Source organism: Physeter macrocephalus, chromosome 17 (assembly GCF_002837175.3).
Source record: "Physeter macrocephalus isolate SW-GA chromosome 17, ASM283717v5, whole genome shotgun sequence".
In the NCBI taxonomy this organism is placed as follows: Eukaryota; Metazoa; Chordata; class Mammalia; order Artiodactyla; family Physeteridae; genus Physeter; species Physeter macrocephalus.
Window position 1 is genome coordinate 12049190 of NC_041230.1, and position 17385 is coordinate 12066574.

At 59.4% G+C, this 17385-nt stretch overlaps 3 protein-coding genes across 7 annotated transcripts; all 3 read left to right on the forward strand.

Moving 5' to 3' along the window:
* Positions 1–1854: 1854 nt before the first annotated feature.
* Positions 1855–14954, forward strand: LOC102978016 (potassium voltage-gated channel subfamily A member 7). 5 transcript variants are annotated; one of them, XR_003676531.1, is made up of 6 exons: positions 1855–2461; positions 3450–4175; positions 10058–10312; positions 13132–13332; positions 13433–14261; positions 14851–14916. XR_003676531.1 is itself a non-coding variant. In XM_028477903.2 (6 exons), exons 1-6 carry the CDS (start codon positions 1907–1909, stop codon positions 14872–14874), a joined length of 1923 nt encoding a protein of 640 aa, XP_028333704.1. In that variant the 5' UTR covers positions 1855–1906; the 3' UTR covers positions 14875–14954. The 5 variants fall into 5 exon arrangements, 4 of the variants coding, with proteins under 4 accessions (XP_028333704.1, XP_054934983.1, XP_028333703.1 ...); XM_028477903.2 differs by having other exon boundaries at positions 13433–13594; positions 14851–14954; XM_055079008.1 differs by having other exon boundaries at positions 13433–13594; positions 14308–14922.
* Positions 14887–15398, forward strand: SAXO3 (stabilizer of axonemal microtubules 3; the record flags this gene model as incomplete). The annotated part of the gene is made up of 1 exon (XM_055079267.1): positions 14887–15398. A coding segment is annotated over one exon (405 nt), but the record flags the coding sequence as incomplete, so codon positions are not given.
* A 64-nt stretch (positions 15399–15462) lies between these two features.
* Positions 15463–17328, forward strand: LOC102977735 (lutropin subunit beta). The gene is made up of 3 exons (XM_007112401.4): positions 15463–16212; positions 16562–16729; positions 16993–17328. The coding sequence occupies exons 1-3, from the start codon at positions 16198–16200 to the stop codon at positions 17233–17235; spliced, it is 426 nt and encodes a 141-aa protein (XP_007112463.1). The 5' UTR covers positions 15463–16197; the 3' UTR covers positions 17236–17328.
* Positions 17329–17385: the final 57 nt, after the last annotated feature.

Below are 17385 nucleotides of genomic sequence, written 5' to 3' on the forward strand. Positions count from 1 at the left end.
CAGGTACAGGCCAGGTTTTAGCAGAATCATCTATATGGGGATATTGAAATTATTAAGAATTATGACAGTCATTTTAGAGTGATGGATATAGAGCCAGGATTGAAAATCTTCCATGAAAGAGTGGGAGTGGGCAGAAGGGAAAGGAATGAGTTCTTTAAGGAAGGCTGGGAAGAGGTGTCCATGGATAACTTGAGCTTCAAAGGAGCTGAGGGAGGGAGAATTGTCTGGAAGTGGCGAGAAGGAGCGCCCACCTCCAGGCTCAGTGGTAGGAGGGTGTTAAGAGATAGGGCTGCAGGGAGGAGGAGAGATCGGTGCACACAGAGCATTCAGAAACCCACAAAGAGGGATCTCTGTGGGCGCTGAGAATGAGAAAAAAAAGAGGAGACCAGAAAGACGGGAAAAGGCCAGAGAGATGGGGAGACAGAGACCCAGACACGGGTAGGGCCAAATACCATGAAAGAAAGTGACATCGACACAGAGAGAGGGAAATCCAGATAGATGGTGACATAGCATCCCAGAAAGAAACTGTAGACAGGAAGAGAAAGAATGCCAGAATTCCTAGGGGGTTAAAACCTCTAGTGTCTCTCTCTACTCCCCCAGCAGAGGGCGCCCGGGGCCTCATTCCCTGGAGTCCGGGTGTCCAATCCCCACGACTTCCCGCCAAGCACATCGGATGGGGCTATTTTTACCCCGTGTCATAGGACACCGGTGGCTGGAAGGCCATCGTCTGTCTGTCCTTTGGTCCCTTCGAGTGACCCTGCGGCATTTCCCCAGCCCACCCCTGACCTGTTCCTGGCAGGCCTGGCCTCCTTTTGCACTATTCAGGGCTGCAGCTCAGGCCTTGCTGTATCTAAGAGAGTCTGGCAGAGAATCCAGGTGGAGACCCGGGGGGTGGGGGTAGGGGCAACCCGAGCGAGGGCACCCCGTGTGGGGGGTCACATGCTCAGGGTTTAGAGCTGCTGGAGCATCCCCAGGATGGGAAAACCACCAGGACAATGGCAGAGACAACCTAGGGTGAATGTCAGAGAGAGATTCAGACATATGACTCGGGAGAGGCTCGGTCCTCCAAAGGCCCTGAGACAGAGACTTGCAGTAATTCAGAGAAACAGGCAAAGAAAGATACCCAAAGGGGAGACCCAGAGAATCCCAGGGACAGAGACACAGTGGGCTGAGAGGTAATGAGAGAGAAGAGACCCAGAGAGACAAGAAGCAGAGAGACCCAGACAGAGGGGAAAGGCAGAGACCAAGAAAGACAAGAAATAAACAGAGATAGAGATACAAGAATCAAAAGGAAGATGGAGATTCGGAGAGACCGAGACACAGAGACTGACGGGAATCCCCGGACACAGATGACCCTAGAACGGCAAAGCTCAGAGATAAATGACCCATAGAAATACTCAGAGATATAACCCCGAGATCAGACATACAGAGAGACCCAAAGTGAAGACATAGCGAGACACAGAGACATACAAAAGAACGAGAGAGAGAGACAAAGAGATGGAAATTTGTGACTCCAACAGAGCGGCTCAGATACTGATAAAAACATAGACGAGAGACATACACGAAACCCGGAGAGACGCAGGACAGAGATCTCAGGCGATGGAGAGACAGGGGGAAAGGAACCCCGAAGGCCAGGTGGACCCGGAGAAAGCGCAGCGCCGTGTCGCCTGGGGGTAAAGGGCGGGCGCCCCGGCAGAGGGCGCCCGGCCGCCCTCTGCCCCGCCGGGGTCACGGCGCCCCCTCCCCCGCGTCCTGGCCGCACGGCCGGGCTATTTTTACGCGTGGACACCGGACACCAGGCTGGGGCGGCGGCGGCGGCGGCGGCGGCGGCGGCCGAGGCGGGTCCGGGCCGGGTCGGGCGTCGGGGCCACACGTCCGTCCGCGGGTCGCCGGGGCTGCGCGCGCCATGGAACCCGGGTGCCCGCCGCCGTGCGCCTGCTGCGAGCGAGTGGTGCTCAACGTGGCTGGGCTGCGCTTCGAGACCCGGGCGCGCACGCTGGGCCGCTTTCCGGACACGCTGCTCGGGGACCCGGTGCGCCGCAGCCGTTTCTACGACGGCGCGCGCCGCGAGTACTTCTTCGACCGGCACCGGCCCAGCTTCGACGCGGTGCTCTATTACTACCAGTCGGGCGGGCGCCTGCGCCGGCCGGCGCACGTGCCGCTCGACGTCTTCCTGGAGGAGGTGGCCTTCTATGGGCTGGGCGCCGCGGCGCTAGCGCGCCTGCGCGAGGATGAGGGCTGCCCCTTGCCATCGGAGCGCCCCCTGCCCCGCCGCGCCTTCGCGCGCCAGCTCTGGCTGCTCTTCGAGTTCCCCGAGAGCTCGCAGGCCGCGCGCGTGCTCGCCGTTGTCTCAGTGCTCGTCATCCTCGTCTCCATCGTCGTCTTCTGCCTCGAGACGCTGCCCGACTTCCGCGACGACCGCGACAACTCGGGGCTCGCCGCGGTGGCTGCCGCTGGCCCGGTGAGGGGGCGGGGCCTGCGTGTGGAGAGGCGGGGTTTGGGAGGAGCTGGACGAGGTCCACGGGGTCCTGGCTAATCATAAAGTGGGGTAAGGGGCAATGGGAGGTGGGGCCTCTCAGGAAGGTGGGGCCTGGCTGTGGATGGGCAAGGCATTGGGGGCCTGGTTGGAAGACCTGACCAGTCAAAAGGTGGGCAAAGGCCTGTGAGAGGTGGGCAAGCCAGGGACGGCGCCAGACCGGGGGACTCTACATGAAATCCTGGGCTGGGGGCGGGAAAGGTGTAGCTTAATGGGGCGGGGCCTGAGGATCTAAATAGGAGGACCTGCCTTTTCAGAAGGCGTGCGCTGAGGTAGGTGAGAAACCCGGCTTCTGGAGGGCAGGAGCACAGGAGGACGGGTGTATTAAGAAATCAAAACTGAGGGATAAGGAGAGACTGAAAAATCGGGGGTCTATACGGCTGGCAGTAACCCATGGGAAGGATGGGCTGGAGGTAGTGAGATCTGGGACCTGAAGAAAGCCGTCGAGGGAGCTGCAGCTCGAGGGGTGGGGCAAAAGGAATCCATCATAAAGAAAGTTGAGCTGAGGGCCGTGAGGGGAGGGGCCCGGCTTCTGGCATAAAGATAAGGTCTAACCATTATGGTCCAGGCTGGGTTTGGGGAGGGCAGGGCACAAGGGAGTGGGGCTAGGATGGGGACCCTCCCCATCTGGAAATTCAACTCTGGGGGCGGGATTTTGGGAGGGAAGAGATTGAGCCCTACTCAAGCATTATCTCCGGAGGCCCTGCCAATGAAGGATCAGGGACCCTAAAGTCAGCCTTCCCTGGGGGTCCCGAGAAGGAGTGCCCTACAGCTAGGTCACCGGGGGGGTTCTGGGGGCAGCAGCTGTTGACCAATTTGTAAAGAAGTAGTTGCATATTTAAACAGGAAATATGGCCATGCCAGTGTGTACCAGCCCCGGCATGGTCCTCCCTGAACCCCTTCCTCTCTGCAGTTTCCGGCTCGGCTGAACGGCTCCAGCCCAATGCCTGGACCCCCACCTCGCTCGCCCTTCGATGACCCGTTCTTTGTGGTGGAGACGCTGTGCATCTGTTGGTTCTCCTTCGAGCTGCTGGTGCGCCTGGCGGCCTGCCCAAGCAAGACAGCCTTCTTCAAGAACGTGATGAACCTCATCGATTTCGTGGCCATCCTGCCGTACTTTGTGGCGCTGGGCGCTGAGCTGGCCCGGCAGCGGGGGGTGGGCCAGCCAGCCATGTCACTGGCCACCCTGCGAGTCATCCGACTGGTACGCGTCTTCCGCATCTTCAAGCTGTCCCGGCACTCAAAGGGCCTGCAGATCTTGGGCCAGACCTTCAGAGCCTCCATGCGAGAGCTGGGCCTCCTCATCTTCTTCCTTTTCATTGGTGTGGTCCTCTTCTCCAGCGCGGTCTACTTTGCTGAGGCCGACCGGGCAGAATCCCATTTCACCAGCATCCCTGAGTCCTTCTGGTGGGCGGTGGTCACCATGACCACAGTTGGCTATGGAGACATGGCACCCGTCACTGTGGGCGGCAAGATAGTGGGCTCTCTGTGCGCCATCGCCGGCGTGCTGACCATTTCCCTACCTGTGCCGGTCATTGTCTCCAACTTCAGCTACTTTTACCACCGGGAGACAGACAACGAAGAGGCCGGGATGTACAGCCACGTGGACACGCAGCCCTGTTGCCCACTGGAGGGCAAGGTCAATGGGGGGTTTGTGGATCGAGATGTTCCTGAGCTCGCAGCCCCACTCCTCTGGGCTCCCCCTGGGAAACACATGGTCACTGAAGTGTGAGGGACAGTTGAGGTCTGCAGGACCTCACATTTCCTTGGAGGGAGGGAGGGAGGGAGGGAGGGAGGGAGGAAAGTTGGGGGGAGGGTGTTGGGTTTAGGAAGAACTAAGTTAAGGGGTAATGAGTTGGGGAACACTAAGTCTTATTGGGTCTTGAGTTGTGGATTGGTAGCTCCTGTGGGTACCTCCTTAGGTGACAGTGAACGGCAATGGGTTATGCTGATTTGAGGGGTGGCCTCCATCGGTTTGTGTTGCATTGGGTTGTGTAAAGCTTGGGGTAGTATTGAGATAGGTTTTGTCACGTAATTTTGTGAGTTTCTTAGTTCCATGTTGGGTCAGGTTAGGTTACGAGTGTAGGTGAGTCTTGTCCAACTGCATTATGCAGGATTCTGTGGTTTTCTGAGTCCCCTAGGGCCATGTTGGATCAAGTAAGGTGGTCACCCACTGCACTGTTGGGACTGATTGTGTGTTCATGCATGGTGCCGTCGAGGTGGGTTGAGACACTGGAAACCGCGTGGCTTTGTGATTCTTCTAGGGCCATGTTATTTTAAGTTCTGTGAACTTGTGAGTCATGTAGAAATACGAAGAGCCATGTGATAGAATGTGAGCTTTCTAGGTCATGTGAGGTTAAGTTGGGTTGGAATGTATGAGCATAGGAGTCTTTCAGGGTTCTGTTGTGTTGAATTGTGTAGAGTTATGTGGCTAGAAGTTTGTCGGGGCTACAATGAGTCGAGTCGTAATGAGTCGTATAGTCATGTGAACCTCGTAGGACCAGTTCAGTTGGGTCATACAACTGTTTGATTTGGGTTACATCAAGTTGCGTCCTTGAGTCCTGTAGGAACGTTGGCTTGAGCTGGACTGTATGTATGAGCACCACAGGGCCATGCTGGTTTGTTTTGCATTTAGTGGTAGCGCCAGGACCCAAGGATAACAGCACTGGGAAGGAATCATGTGTCAAGGAGTGAATACGGTATGTAGACTCTAGGAGACCAACTGAACTAGCTTGCCCAGTGTCATCCCTATAAGGGGCAGGGCTAGGTTCTGTATCTGTAGATTCAGTTGTTCACACAGAAGAAGGCTTCTGGGTGAACTCGGAAGATGTAGACGCCGCTTCCATTTACCCCACGCCTGCTTTTTTTGCCCTTCAAACCCCTTCTCTATCTGTCTTCCCATGGAGTTTTCCTTCCAGACGTGGAGATCAGAGCCACAAGGGAAGGGGAAAGGGGGAGAAACTGTACTCTGTTCAGACATGATGGGGGGATAGAAACCCAAAGGAGGGGGACAGAGAGCTGGGGGGGGATAGAGACCCAGAGAAAGAAAGAGAAAGAAACCCCAAGAGGGGAAAAAGACCCAGAGAGAGGGGGAGACAGAGACCCAGAGGGGGCAGGTATCAGGCACCCAGAGGGAGAGGGACAGAGACCCAGAGCTGGAAAGAGACCAGAGCACCCCAGAGAAAGAGAACCAAAAAAGAAAAAGGCAGAAAAAGTCAGTGCCCCTGAACCTGAGAGAGATGCACTGTGTATTCCATGGAATCACAAAGGGATCCCAAATCAGGACGCACCACCCTATCCTCCCGCAGCTCCAGAAGCGTGTCAGACAAACTGCAGGGCCCACTCTATCTTCCTGGGGAGAAAGCAGTGTCTCAGAGCATGGGAGTGGCTTCCCAAGGTCGCCTGGCTTGTCCCCGGGGAGGGATGGGGGGCTGGACTTGTGGCCTGCTGCTTGACCCTACATGTCCCCATCAGCCTGCCGGTCTGCACAGGACTCCCCGAGTCTAACAGCCTCATTTCTCACAAATGAGGAAACTAAGGCTCAGAGGGGAGGGGGTTACCCAAGGTCAGAGGTCTTTCAGTACTAAAAGGGCATTTGGAGGAGGAAGAAGAGGAGGATGGTTATGTCACTAACATATATAGGGCTGCCTATGTGCCAGGTAACTTTCAAAGTACTTGTATTAATTTATTAAAATCCATCCAGTGGTTTACAGAGAGTTGTTGTTGTCATTTTCAGCTAGGAGACCACCCCCCTTTCTTTTTTGGTCAAATGAAATCTTACTTAGGCGCACCAGTGTCATGCATCAGAGGGTGTGAACTGGTTTGAGGAGTCTCTCTTGACAACTCAGAATGTGGCTAACAAATTCCGTTTGGAAACCCCTGATTTAATCCAACCACCTTTTTGCACAGAGAGATAGAAGAAGGTACAGATTGTGAGAAGTGTTTGATAAAGGTTGAAAATAATGTAACCTTTAAATAATATAACACTTCTCTCCGAAATGGAGAGAAAGGCACATTTGGAAAAGAAACGGAGACAGACAGACCCCCTCAGAGTGGCAGACACAGGGTAGAGTCTGGGAGGCAGGCACAGAGCCCAGCACAGGGACCCAAAGAGGAAGAGACACGTGCAGAGAGGACAGAGATACCCAAGGGGAGGAGGGAGAGCAGGAGAGAAGAGGGCAGCGGTCTGGGAGGGGGTAAGAGACAGGAGGGAGGACAAAGACCCATAGAAGGGGGAAGAGACCAGAGAGGAGGGGCCAGAGATCCAGAGAAGAGAGAGGGACAGGGACCCAGACAGAGAGGAGAGGGATACAGAGAGAGGGGGACAGAGACCCAAGGAGAGAGGGGGAGACGGAAACTGTTTCCCATTACTCTTTGAAAACTCACCCCTACTACGCCATCAGAGACTGCAAGTTGCATAAAGTTCCTCTGGTAGGGGGTGGGGCACGTTGGGTGCTTAGGTGTATGGGAGGCATGGCGAGGTCAGGGAAGTGACCTGAGTGGACACTCAGAGACTGGGTAGCGCCCCCTCCTCCACCCCAATCAACAGCCGCAGCAGCCTTCTACGTGGCCTTGGCTCGGATGGGGAGAGGTGAGGGGAACACCCTAATCCGGGGACACCCTTCCTGCCACCTTGCCATGCTATATTTAGGCTGAGAGAGGGGTACGGGATGACCCCCCGCCCTCCACAAAGGCGGGTGTCGGCTTTCCTCCTGAAAATAGCTCCAGGGGAGGGGTGAAGCATTAAGTCTGTCCCGGGACTCCAACTCCTGTCTGATCTCCGTCTGTCTTAAGGTCTCTCTTTCTCTGGGTCTCTGTCCCCCTTGTGGGGTTCTGTCCCCTTTTCTCAGCATGTCTGTCCCCTCTCTCTGCATCTGTGTCTTCTCTCTCTCTCTGGGAGTCTGTCCCCTTTTCCTCTCCATTTTTGTGCCTTTCCCCCACCTCCCTTCATCTGTCACTATTCACTTTCTTTTTCTAAGCAGGTCATTCTGTTGCCAAATCATATCTTTGTCTATCTCCGGGTCCTGGAAGACCTTGAGTTGCTCTTATCTGAACTCAGGACAAGACCCTCTCCCCAGTCCTCACCCAGGAAATTCCAGCACAGAGGACTTATGTGGGAGAGACCCCTTCACCCAGCGTCTCCCCGGGGCCTCGGGCCTTATCACTCCCCAGCCCAGCTGGTTAATGTCTGGCCTGGAGCTCCCGGGAGAGCTGGGGGTGCGAGCAGAGGGTGGGAACCTGCCCGGGGATTGACACTTCACTGGCAAAAGAACGCAAAAGAATCTCAGGCCCAGACTCCTGGGTCGGAGGGAGGAGGGGGCTGGAGCTGAGAAAGAAGGGGCTGCGGGTCCAGACTCCTGAGTCTGAAGGAGGAGGGAGCTGCGCGGGCCCACACTCCGGAGTCTGCGGGAGGAGGGGTCTGGGGGACCTGGACTCCTGGATCCGGGGGAGGAGGGGGCTGGGGACCCGGCCTCCTGGGTCTGAGGGAGGGACGTGGGGGTGCTGGCGCCTGGCCTCCTGGGACTGAGGCGGGCGGAGGGCTGAGCTAGCCAGGCCGGGCTTCCGAGGTCTCGGCACGCGTGTGGAAGGCGGGATCCCCCGGCCCCTCCTCCGCCGTCGGGCGCCGCCCCGCCCCCGTCCCCGACCCGGGCCCTCGGGAGCTTGTGCCGCGAGGAGCCGGCGGGCGAGCGGGCGTCCCTGCAGCCAGCGAGCAGGAGGAGGAGCCGCCGCCGCGCCAGGGGCAGCCGGGGGAGCCGAGGCGTTCGCCCCAGGTAAGAGTCTCCGCGCTCCTCCCCTGGGATTCCGGTATCCGGGTCGCCCTGCCCCCGGGTAAGGGAGGGACGGGGGCGGGGCCTGCGGGGGCGGGGCTTGGCGGAGGAAACTGAGGCAGGAGGGCAGTGTCCCAGAGGGACAGCCCGTGACTCCCAGCGGGGTCTCAGGAGTCCGGACCCCCTGGCTAAACCTTCTGGGGGAGGCGGGGCCGGGGAGTCCGTATATCTGAGTACCTGGGAAGGAGCTTGAACTCCAAAACTCCAGGGTCTGAGGGAGGAGGGCACTGGGGGTCCGGACTCCTGGGTTTGAAGGAAGAGGAATTTGGCGGCCTGGACTCCCTCATCTGAGGGAGGGAGCTGGGGACCTGAGCTCCTGAAAGAGGAGGCAGCTGGGGCCGGGGCTCTTGGGTCTGAGTGAGGAGGGGGCGAGAGCCTGTTCTCCTAAGGGAGGGGGCAGCTAGGGCCCAGGACTCCAGATCTGAGGCAGGAGGCAGCTGGGAACCTACACTCCGGGTTCTGGTTGGGTCAACATGTGCCCCTCTTCACAATTCCCCCTTCCCATTTCCCCATCTCTCAGCCAGGGCAGGCGGCCACGACAGGTATGTGCAATAGAAGTCTTGGACGGGCCCTGGCCTGTCCTGTGAGGAGAGAACATTCCAGGAAGCAGCCTAGGGGACCCGGGGCTTCTTAAGTGTGGGCGCTCAGGGACCCAGGTGTCCAGGCCAGCCCTGCCCCCGCCCTGTCTGAGAGGTGAATGGGCTGAGAAGGATGTAATCTTTTCCAGCCTCCTTCATCCTCAGCGTCTCCCCTCCCCTCTCCTCCCCCCATCTGCTTTCCATCCAGGAGCCATCACCTGGGCAGGGCAGGGGCCTCCAGCAGGGGGATGCAGCCTTGACTCTTGGTCCCTTACACTTTAAGAGGAACACTTGAGAAGGGGAGTGTTCAGGCCCCCCTCCTCCACCTGCCTCTATAACCTACCTGTTCCCTTCCTCCGCTAGGTGGTTGCCCCCTCCCTCTCCTGAGATGTCAGGAAGGAGGGGGCCACCTGCATCCCCCACAGGGGCCCCCCGGAGCCTGGGGGCCCCCAACCCCGGAGCTCGGAGGTGGAGGAGGTGCTGACAGGTCTGGTAACCACCCACTTCTTCTCAGTCCTCTCCAGGCCATCCTGTCCCAGAATCCACAGGCTTCCAGAATGTTCCAGAGAAACCGCAATATGCACACCCCTGCCAGTGACTCCCAGCCCTGGGCCAATTTCATGGACAGGGAAACTGAAGCCCCACCTGAGAGGAAGTGTCTTGCCTTCACAGTGGCAGATTTAAGCTGAACTTGGGTCTCCCTAGGATTCCAGAACATGACCTTTCTCAGAATTTTGGAAACTCAAACCTCCTCCAGGCTGCAGGGCTTAGGGTTCCTTGGGGTTGCAGAGGCAGGATGGCAGAGTGGAGTTGCTGGGACAGGGTTCAAGTTCCACTTCCGGCATTTGCTGGCTGTGTGACCTGGTGCAGGTCACTAATCTCTCTGAGCCTGTATTTCCCCATTTGTTGGCTATTAATAGCAATAATAGTAGACTAATTATGATGAATCTAGAAGTTGGGCATTATCGAAGTCCTAGAATATAGGGTCCCCCAAAGTTCTAGAACAAGTGCCAGAACCACCTCCCTGTGGTTCTGGCACACAGAAGTTCCCATCAGCCCCCCCACTAAGTTATTATCCTTCTCTCTAATTCCAGCTTCCCTCTCTCTATCCTCAGGTGCTCAGCGAGATGCCACCCCACCCCTCAGGCTCCCTCCCCATCCTCCTACTTTTCCTCCTCCCCAGTGTCCCAATGGAGCCCCACGCCTCACCCTCACCCCTGCCCCCATTTCCAGTCCCCGAGTGGGACCTCTTGTCCCCCCGAGTAGCCCTGTCCAGGGGTACCCCCGCTGGGCCCCCTCTGCTCTTCCTGCTGGAGGCTGGAGCCTTTGGGGAGCCAGTTGGCAGCCCGGCCAACCGCAGTCGGCGGGGGGTGAGTGAGACAGCACCAGCGAGTCGCCGCGGAGAGCTGGCTGTGTGTGATGCAGTCAGCGGCTGGGTGACAGACCGCCGGACTGCTGTGGACCTGCGTGGGCGCGAGGTGGAGGTGCTGGGAGAGGTGCCTGCGGCTGGCGGCAGTCCCCTTCGCCAGTACTTCTTTGAAACCCGCTGCAAGGCTGAAAGCGCTGGGGAAGGTGGCCCCGGTGGGGGTGGAGGAGGCTGCCGGGGTGTGGACCGGAGACACTGGGTGTCTGAGTGTAAGGCCAAGCAGTCCTACGTGCGGGCATTGACTACCGATGCCCAGGGCCGTGTGGGCTGGCGATGGATTCGAATTGACACTGCCTGTGTCTGCACGCTCCTCAGCCGGACTGGCCGGGCCTGAGGCCCATGCCCGGGAACTGGGCAGGTAGAGGAAGAAGAGAGCTGCATGCTGAAAGACCTCAGGGGTGGCCTGGCTGCTCTAGGCCTCAGTTTGGGAACTCGTCAAATGGTCACAAAAATCACAGCTCTCTGATTTTGAGGGCTCAGTCTGGGCAAGAAAGACAGATGGTGAAACCAAACGGGGTTTTGAAGGATGAATAGGAGTTCTCTTGGATGAACTTGAGGTTAATAATGATGATGATGATGATGATAGCCCATATTTTCTGAGTGCCTACTGTTTATGAGCTCTAATACACAACTTGTCAGATCAGCTCTGGTGGATTTGACCATTGGAGGCCCTCAGCTTCTAAGCTGCTGACCATGCGATCTCAGTGGACATCACCTTGCCCACCCTGGAGAGAGTGAGAAGGAGGAGATATGTCAAGAAGTGTGTGTGGGAGCATACAAACTGGAACATGTAGGCAACTAGTTGGGAGCTGGGGTTCGAATGAGAAATCTTACTTAGTCAGATAGGGCAAGTGTTGGCTTAGATATTCTGTTTTGAGGTAGTGAGCTACCTATCACAGCAGGAGCACAAGCAAGGTTGAATGACAGGAGGTCAGGATGCTTAAGAGTTTGGCCTTGGTGGGGAGTTGGAATCAGATTTCTACCCCTCTTCCCTGTCCCAGCCTTTACCCTATACTAGTAAAGAAATAGACCTTACCATTGTCCAGCTTGAGTAGAGCATGAGGTTTTGACCAACTGGCCTGCCCCCTGGCTGGGATCAGGGGTGATTTGGACCCTGATCAGCCTAGAGTGAGCCAGGAAAATCCAACAGGAGAAGCGGCCCCAGGAGCCTGAATGAGGGGGTCACTGGGACCCTGGGCCAGGCTGCAGAAGGCAGCCTCAGTTTTCCCTGTCTGAAGAATGGGTTGGTAGGATGAGATTATGGGGGCTGAGGAGGCAGAGGCTTTGACCAAAAGGGCTTTAAAGTGGGGAAGTGACAAGAGAAGTCAGGGATAGACCCCACACCCTCAGGACACCCCTTCATGTATTACCGTTCCATAGCCTCATGCAAACACAGACACACACTTTTGCCCTTGTTTCTACATCTCTGTGTTCTGGGTCTGTGGTTCCCGCTCTCTTTTCTGCTGCCTCCTTTGCTGTCTGTCTGTCTAAATTCCTGTCCCATCATCTCTGGGTCAGTAGCTCTCTTTCTGTCCCTGTTTCTCACTCACTGTCTCACCCGTTCCTGTGTGTGTTTCTTTTCTCATTCAGCAAAGCTCTTTCCACACCCCCCTCTTTACTGCTAAGTATTTCCCCGTGGGTCCCTCCCTCTTCTCCCACCCTCATACCCAGGTGGAAGTTTTCAACCAAATCAAAGGCAGGCAGGACAGAAGAAGCCGAAGCTGATGCTGAGTCCTTCAGCACACACAGGGAGGGAGGGAGAGCCCTGGGGAAGTCTGGAAATCGTTACCCAGCCCCTCACCCCTGCCCTCTGCTGCCGAGGTGGGCTGTCCTGGCAGAGGGAGGAGGTGGCCAAGAGGGCCGGGACCCTATAGGAAAGGGGGATGTTTCTCATGGATGCCCTGATGCGCTGGGTAGCCCTGCCCTCCTCTCCCTCTGTTCCTCTATTTTTGGGTCTCTGACCACCCCCCGCCCCAGGTCTCTGTCCCCCTCTCTCTGCTGCCCCCTCTCTGGGTCTCTGGGTCTCAAACTCCCTGAACTCTGGACTTCTATTGCTCTCCTCCGCACTCTCTGCCCTCCTCTCCCTCTGCGTCTCCGTCCCCACCCCACCCCCCATTTCTCTGAGTTTGTGTGCCTCTCTTGGGGTCTCTGTACTCCTCTCTCAGAATCCTCCTCCCTCCTGCCTGGGTGTCTTTCTCACTCCATCCGTCTGCACGCCTGCAGGCCCTTCATTGGCTGGGTTTAGGGTGGGAGGGTTCTGTCACCCGGGGCAACAGCAACAACAAGCCGGCTCCTGCTAGGCTACGGGGCGGGGGTGGGACCATGGCGGGTCGGACCCTAGCTCGGCGCTGCGATCCCCCACCGTCCCCCATCTCTGGGACCGAGGTGCCTGGCTCCCAGCCCAGCTGGCATCTCACCGGCAGCGGCGTCGCCCGCCACTGTATCCCGCCCGTGCCCTTTCCCCCGCCCACTGTGCAGGTGAGAGGACCCTAGGCTCTTAGCGAAGAGGAGACTGGGGGCCCAGGCTGAAGGAGGGGCCTGGGGATCCAGACACCTGCTGAGAGAAGAGGGGATTCCGGGCTTAGAGTCCTGTCTGACAGAAGGAGGAGGGTTCCAGGGACTGGGTCTGAGAGAGGAGGGGTCAGGGAACCTGGATGCCTGGAACTGGCGGGAGGAAAGGGCTGGGGACTGACTGGGAAAGATCAGGGCTTGCGGACGAGACTCCTGAGTCCTTTTAGCTGACGTCCTGCACCTTCTCCTCAGTCCACGGTCGCGGAGCCCCTGCCCCCGGCCGCAAAGCAGGATTTGCATATTCGGGCTTTCGACGAGGTCACCAGCATTTGGGAGACAACCTCGGCCTCGGCTCACGTGCCCAAGACCCACGGCGGGCCCTACGCGCAGCCCAAGGCCCCAGAACCCGCGGACCGCACGCGGACTGTGGGGACCAAGGATGTAGCGGAAAAAGTAAGGTTCTGGGATGCCCAGGTCCGCGGGAGACAGGGGCTGGGGACCGCATGGAGTCCCGTGCGCCCTCATGTTGTGTCCCCGCGTCGTCTTCTTGCAGCTCAGGCACCGCGGCTGGCGCCTCCCTCTGATCACAAAGCACCAGTGCAGTGAGACGAGGGCGCAGTACACCGGCTGGCCCAGCCTGGACCGGGGCGCCACCTCCTTCATCGGGCCCCAGCCCCTGGAGCTTGCGGACCACAACCGAGGGGGCCCTTCCCAGGTAGCGGAGAAGACCGCAGTGGCAGGAGCTGGCAGAGCTTTGAGACCCTGGGGCGAGGTCTGAGGGAATTTTGAGTCTGGGGTCTAAAGAGTGGGACAGAATCTGGAGGTTACATAGAGCGGGGAAGGGGCTTAGGCCTTTTGAGGCGGAGCCAGGAGGAGGAGGGGACTGGAAGCCTGAAATCCCAGCTCGGAGGCCGGGGGAACAGCTAGTAAATCCTGGGGCGGGCCTAGGAGGCGGTTCTGAGGCTGCGGGCGGAGCTAGGTAGCCTAATGTACGTGTGGGCGGAGCTTGAATATTCTGAGGCCGGTCTGGGGCGGAAGGCGGGGCTGGCTGCCCCTGTTAGGGTGGTGTGAGGAGTAATAGTCGCCCGAGGCGCAGCTGAATTCCAGGGGCGGGACCGAGAAGGTTGGAATCTAGGGGAGGAGCAGGGAAGGTTTTTTAGTGACTGGGTGCTTGGCTTTGTGTCCGACGACGGGCAGAAAGTATTTGGATTTTGGAGGTGAGGCTAGTAAGGGTTCTGATTTGGAGAGCGAAGCTGAAGTGCACTGGCGTGCAACTGGCCAGGAAGGATCCTGATTCTGGGGGCGGGTGTCGGCCTGGTTCAGAGGCGCAGGTGAGGCCGAAGGAAGAGGAATTCCGTCTGGGACACAGGGCATGAAAAAGGGTATGAAACCTTTCTTGCTCCCCCCTCCTCCCGCGATCCTCCTCAGGCTCTAATCCCCTGGACGAAGAGCCCCGAGCTGGCTGGCCGGCCTTTCACTATTTCTGACCAGGGCATCCTGGACCGCCATCAGCTCTATCTGACCACTTCGGCCCGGGACTTCCAGGCCTATTCGAAGTGAGCCTGGGTCCTCCCTTGGCACCGCCCCCCTGCACAGCCCCCGCATAGGCTGGTGGGACGCCGAGCCCCCCGGTGTTGGCTCCCCGTCTCTGACTCAGTAGTCTCGGCCTCCAGCCCCTGCACGCACAATAATCAGAAGTTCAGACCCAGCCCCTACCTTTTTTAGCGCCCTGGTATACTTACTGTCAACTCTCAGGAAGCCTGCAAACGGCCCAAGAAGGAGTCCTGGATCTGGGGACGTGGCCCGGAGGGTCTAGGGCGGGCCTCCTTTGGTATCTGAGTCCCCCAGGTAACTCTTTTCCGAGGATGCGAAAAGTCCCAGATTCCAGGCCCTTAAATACCTCGAGGACCCAGGAATCCAGGCTGGGGCTCCCCAGTCGCATGCTTCCTAACGGCTCCCCGACTCCTACAGATGTGTCCTCGAGGATCTGTCTAGCTGTGCCCTCCCCATCGCGCCTCCACCCCAACCCCCGACAGGAAGGAGTTGTCAGGCTACCCTCGCAAGGACTCGATGACCTCCTGGAGCTTCGGGGAGACGCCCGAGGCCCGGGGCCACGGCCCGAAGCAGCCGCCCGGTCCGTGCTCCTCTCGGCCACTCCGGCCGCCGACAATCCGCACGGCCCGCGCCCGCCCGGTGATGCCAGCCGTGCCGCACCGCGGGGCGCTGTCTCTGGCTCAAGTATCCTACAACAGCCCCCCGCTGTACCCGCTCCGCCGGCTCGACCGTTTCTGCCCGCTGGAGCTGCCCTGGGGCGGCCCCCACTGGAAACCCGAGTCAGGCATCTACAGCGCGCCCCAAGCCTACAGCACCGAGAACTTCAACTACGGCAGCTTAAAGCCGGCGCTGGTCTGAGCCGGACGGGCCAGCCCCGGCCTGGACACGCCCCCAAGCGGGGGGCGGTGCCGAGCCTGGAAGACTGGGACCAGGGGTACACTGGGTGGGGCTAAGAGGGAAGGCCGCCCCCCACCTGGGGGCGGGGCAGAGCTTGGACCGTGGGCGGGGCGAATCTGACACGTCCGCTCGATCGCGGGGGCGGGACTGAGCCTGGAAAATGTACGCTGGGGCTGCGGGCTGGAGGGTGGGACACACGCTCTGCGGCGGGAAGGGCAGCGCTTATCTCAGTCGACGACGGAGTTAAATAGCCTAAACCACGCTCGTTGCTGGGTTCGGTTCCGGCCTCCTGGCTTCTGGGGGCCTGAGTGTGGGGCAGGTGGGATTCCCGCTGAATCCCTGGTGAAGGGGCGGCGCGTCTGGGTGGACCCCCCCCCACTGGTGACAGAATCCAACATCGAAGCCACACCCCTCCTAAGAAGTGGGACTCGGGTCTACGGCAGGTGGAGCAGGGTTGAGGCTTCAGCCTATGACCGCTGGAGGACTGCAGAGGGGCGGCGCTCCAGCCTCTGGCGGGCTCCCCTCAGGATGGGTAGAGGGGGGCCCACAAGGCAAGGGGCACAGCTTCGGCCTCCTACACCCTATTCCTTGTGCTCCCACCACGGCCTCCCTAGCACCTGGGGACTGAGTCTGTGAAGTCCGCTTCACCTTGGGCGTCTTCTGCTTCTTGGCGCGGAAGCCACTCAGGGAGTGGGGGGAGGGGGGCGCCACTGGGCCATTCCTGCATCTCCCTGACCTTGTCTGCCTCTCGCCCCCGGGGAGATTAGTGTCCAGGTTACCCCACCATGCTGCCGCCCCCAGTGGCCTTGCCGCCCCCACAGCTCGCAGCTATAAGACCAGGTAAACGCGGCAGGGGAGACACCGAGGATGGAGATGCTCCAGGTAAGACCGCAGGGTCCCTGGGCCCCTTGCGTCTACATCCAGGCCACGGCTGGAAGGAAGAGGGAGAGTCCTGTGACCTGGCAAAGGAGGTCTCTTTCTAGAAGGGTGCGGAGAGCCAGCAAGCTTCCTGGCAGGAGGAGGGAAGCAGCTGGTGCAGGGCCGGAGGGTGGGTATCTGAGGTGCTGGGGTATCTGGGGTCCCTGGGTATGGGGATGGGAGATTCTTGAATGGAAGACGTCAGGCAGAGGAGCTGGGTCCCCGAGCCTGTGTATGCAGGGCTGGGGGGGTGGGTGGTAAGGACTCGGGGCGGAGGGCTCAGGCTGGCCCTGAGGCACTGGCCTTGTCCCAGGGGCTGCGGCTGTGGCTGCTGCTGAGCCTGGCCGGGGTGTGGGCACCCAGGGGGCCACTGCGGCCGCTGTGCCGGCCCATCAACGCCACCCTGGCCGCTGAGAACGAGGCCTGCCCTGTCTGCATCACCTTCACCACCAGCATCTGTGCCGGCTACTGCCCCAGCATGGTGAGCTGCCCGGGGTGGGTGGGTGCTGCCACCTCAGCTCCAGGTGGATTACTCAGGGCCAGGCCCACAGAAGACAGGAAGTGGCCCCGGGGGTAGAAGGGTGGCCTGCCACCCGGGGCAGGGGCTGGGCGTGTGGGAAGGAGAGCACAGACAGTCCTCTGGACACCCGAGTCTGGGATCTGTAGGGTGCAGTGAGGGAGCTCGGGGGAGGGCTTGGCCCCAAGTAGACACCCAAGCCCCCCCCGCAACCCCGCCACCTCCAGGTTCGGGTGCTGCCGGCTGCCCTGCCGCCTGTGCCCCAGCCGGTGTGCACCTACCGCGAGCTGCGCTTTGCCTCCATCCGGCTCCCCGGCTGCCCGCCTGGTGTGGACCCAGTGGTCTCCTTCCCCGTGGCCCTCAGCTGTCACTGCGGGCCCTGCCGCCTCAGCAGCTCTGACTGTGGGGGTCCCAGAGCCCAGCCCTTGGCCTGTGACCGCTCCCCTCGCCCAGGCCTCCTCTTCCTCTAAGGATCCCCACCTCAGCCTCCCATGCCCACCCCAACTCCTGGAGCCAGCAGACGCTCCTCCCCATCCCTCCTAATAAAGACTTCTCAAACTGCACTCTGGGGGTGTCTTTCTGGGGTCTCAGGGTGTGTGTGCCTGTGTACGCGCACACGC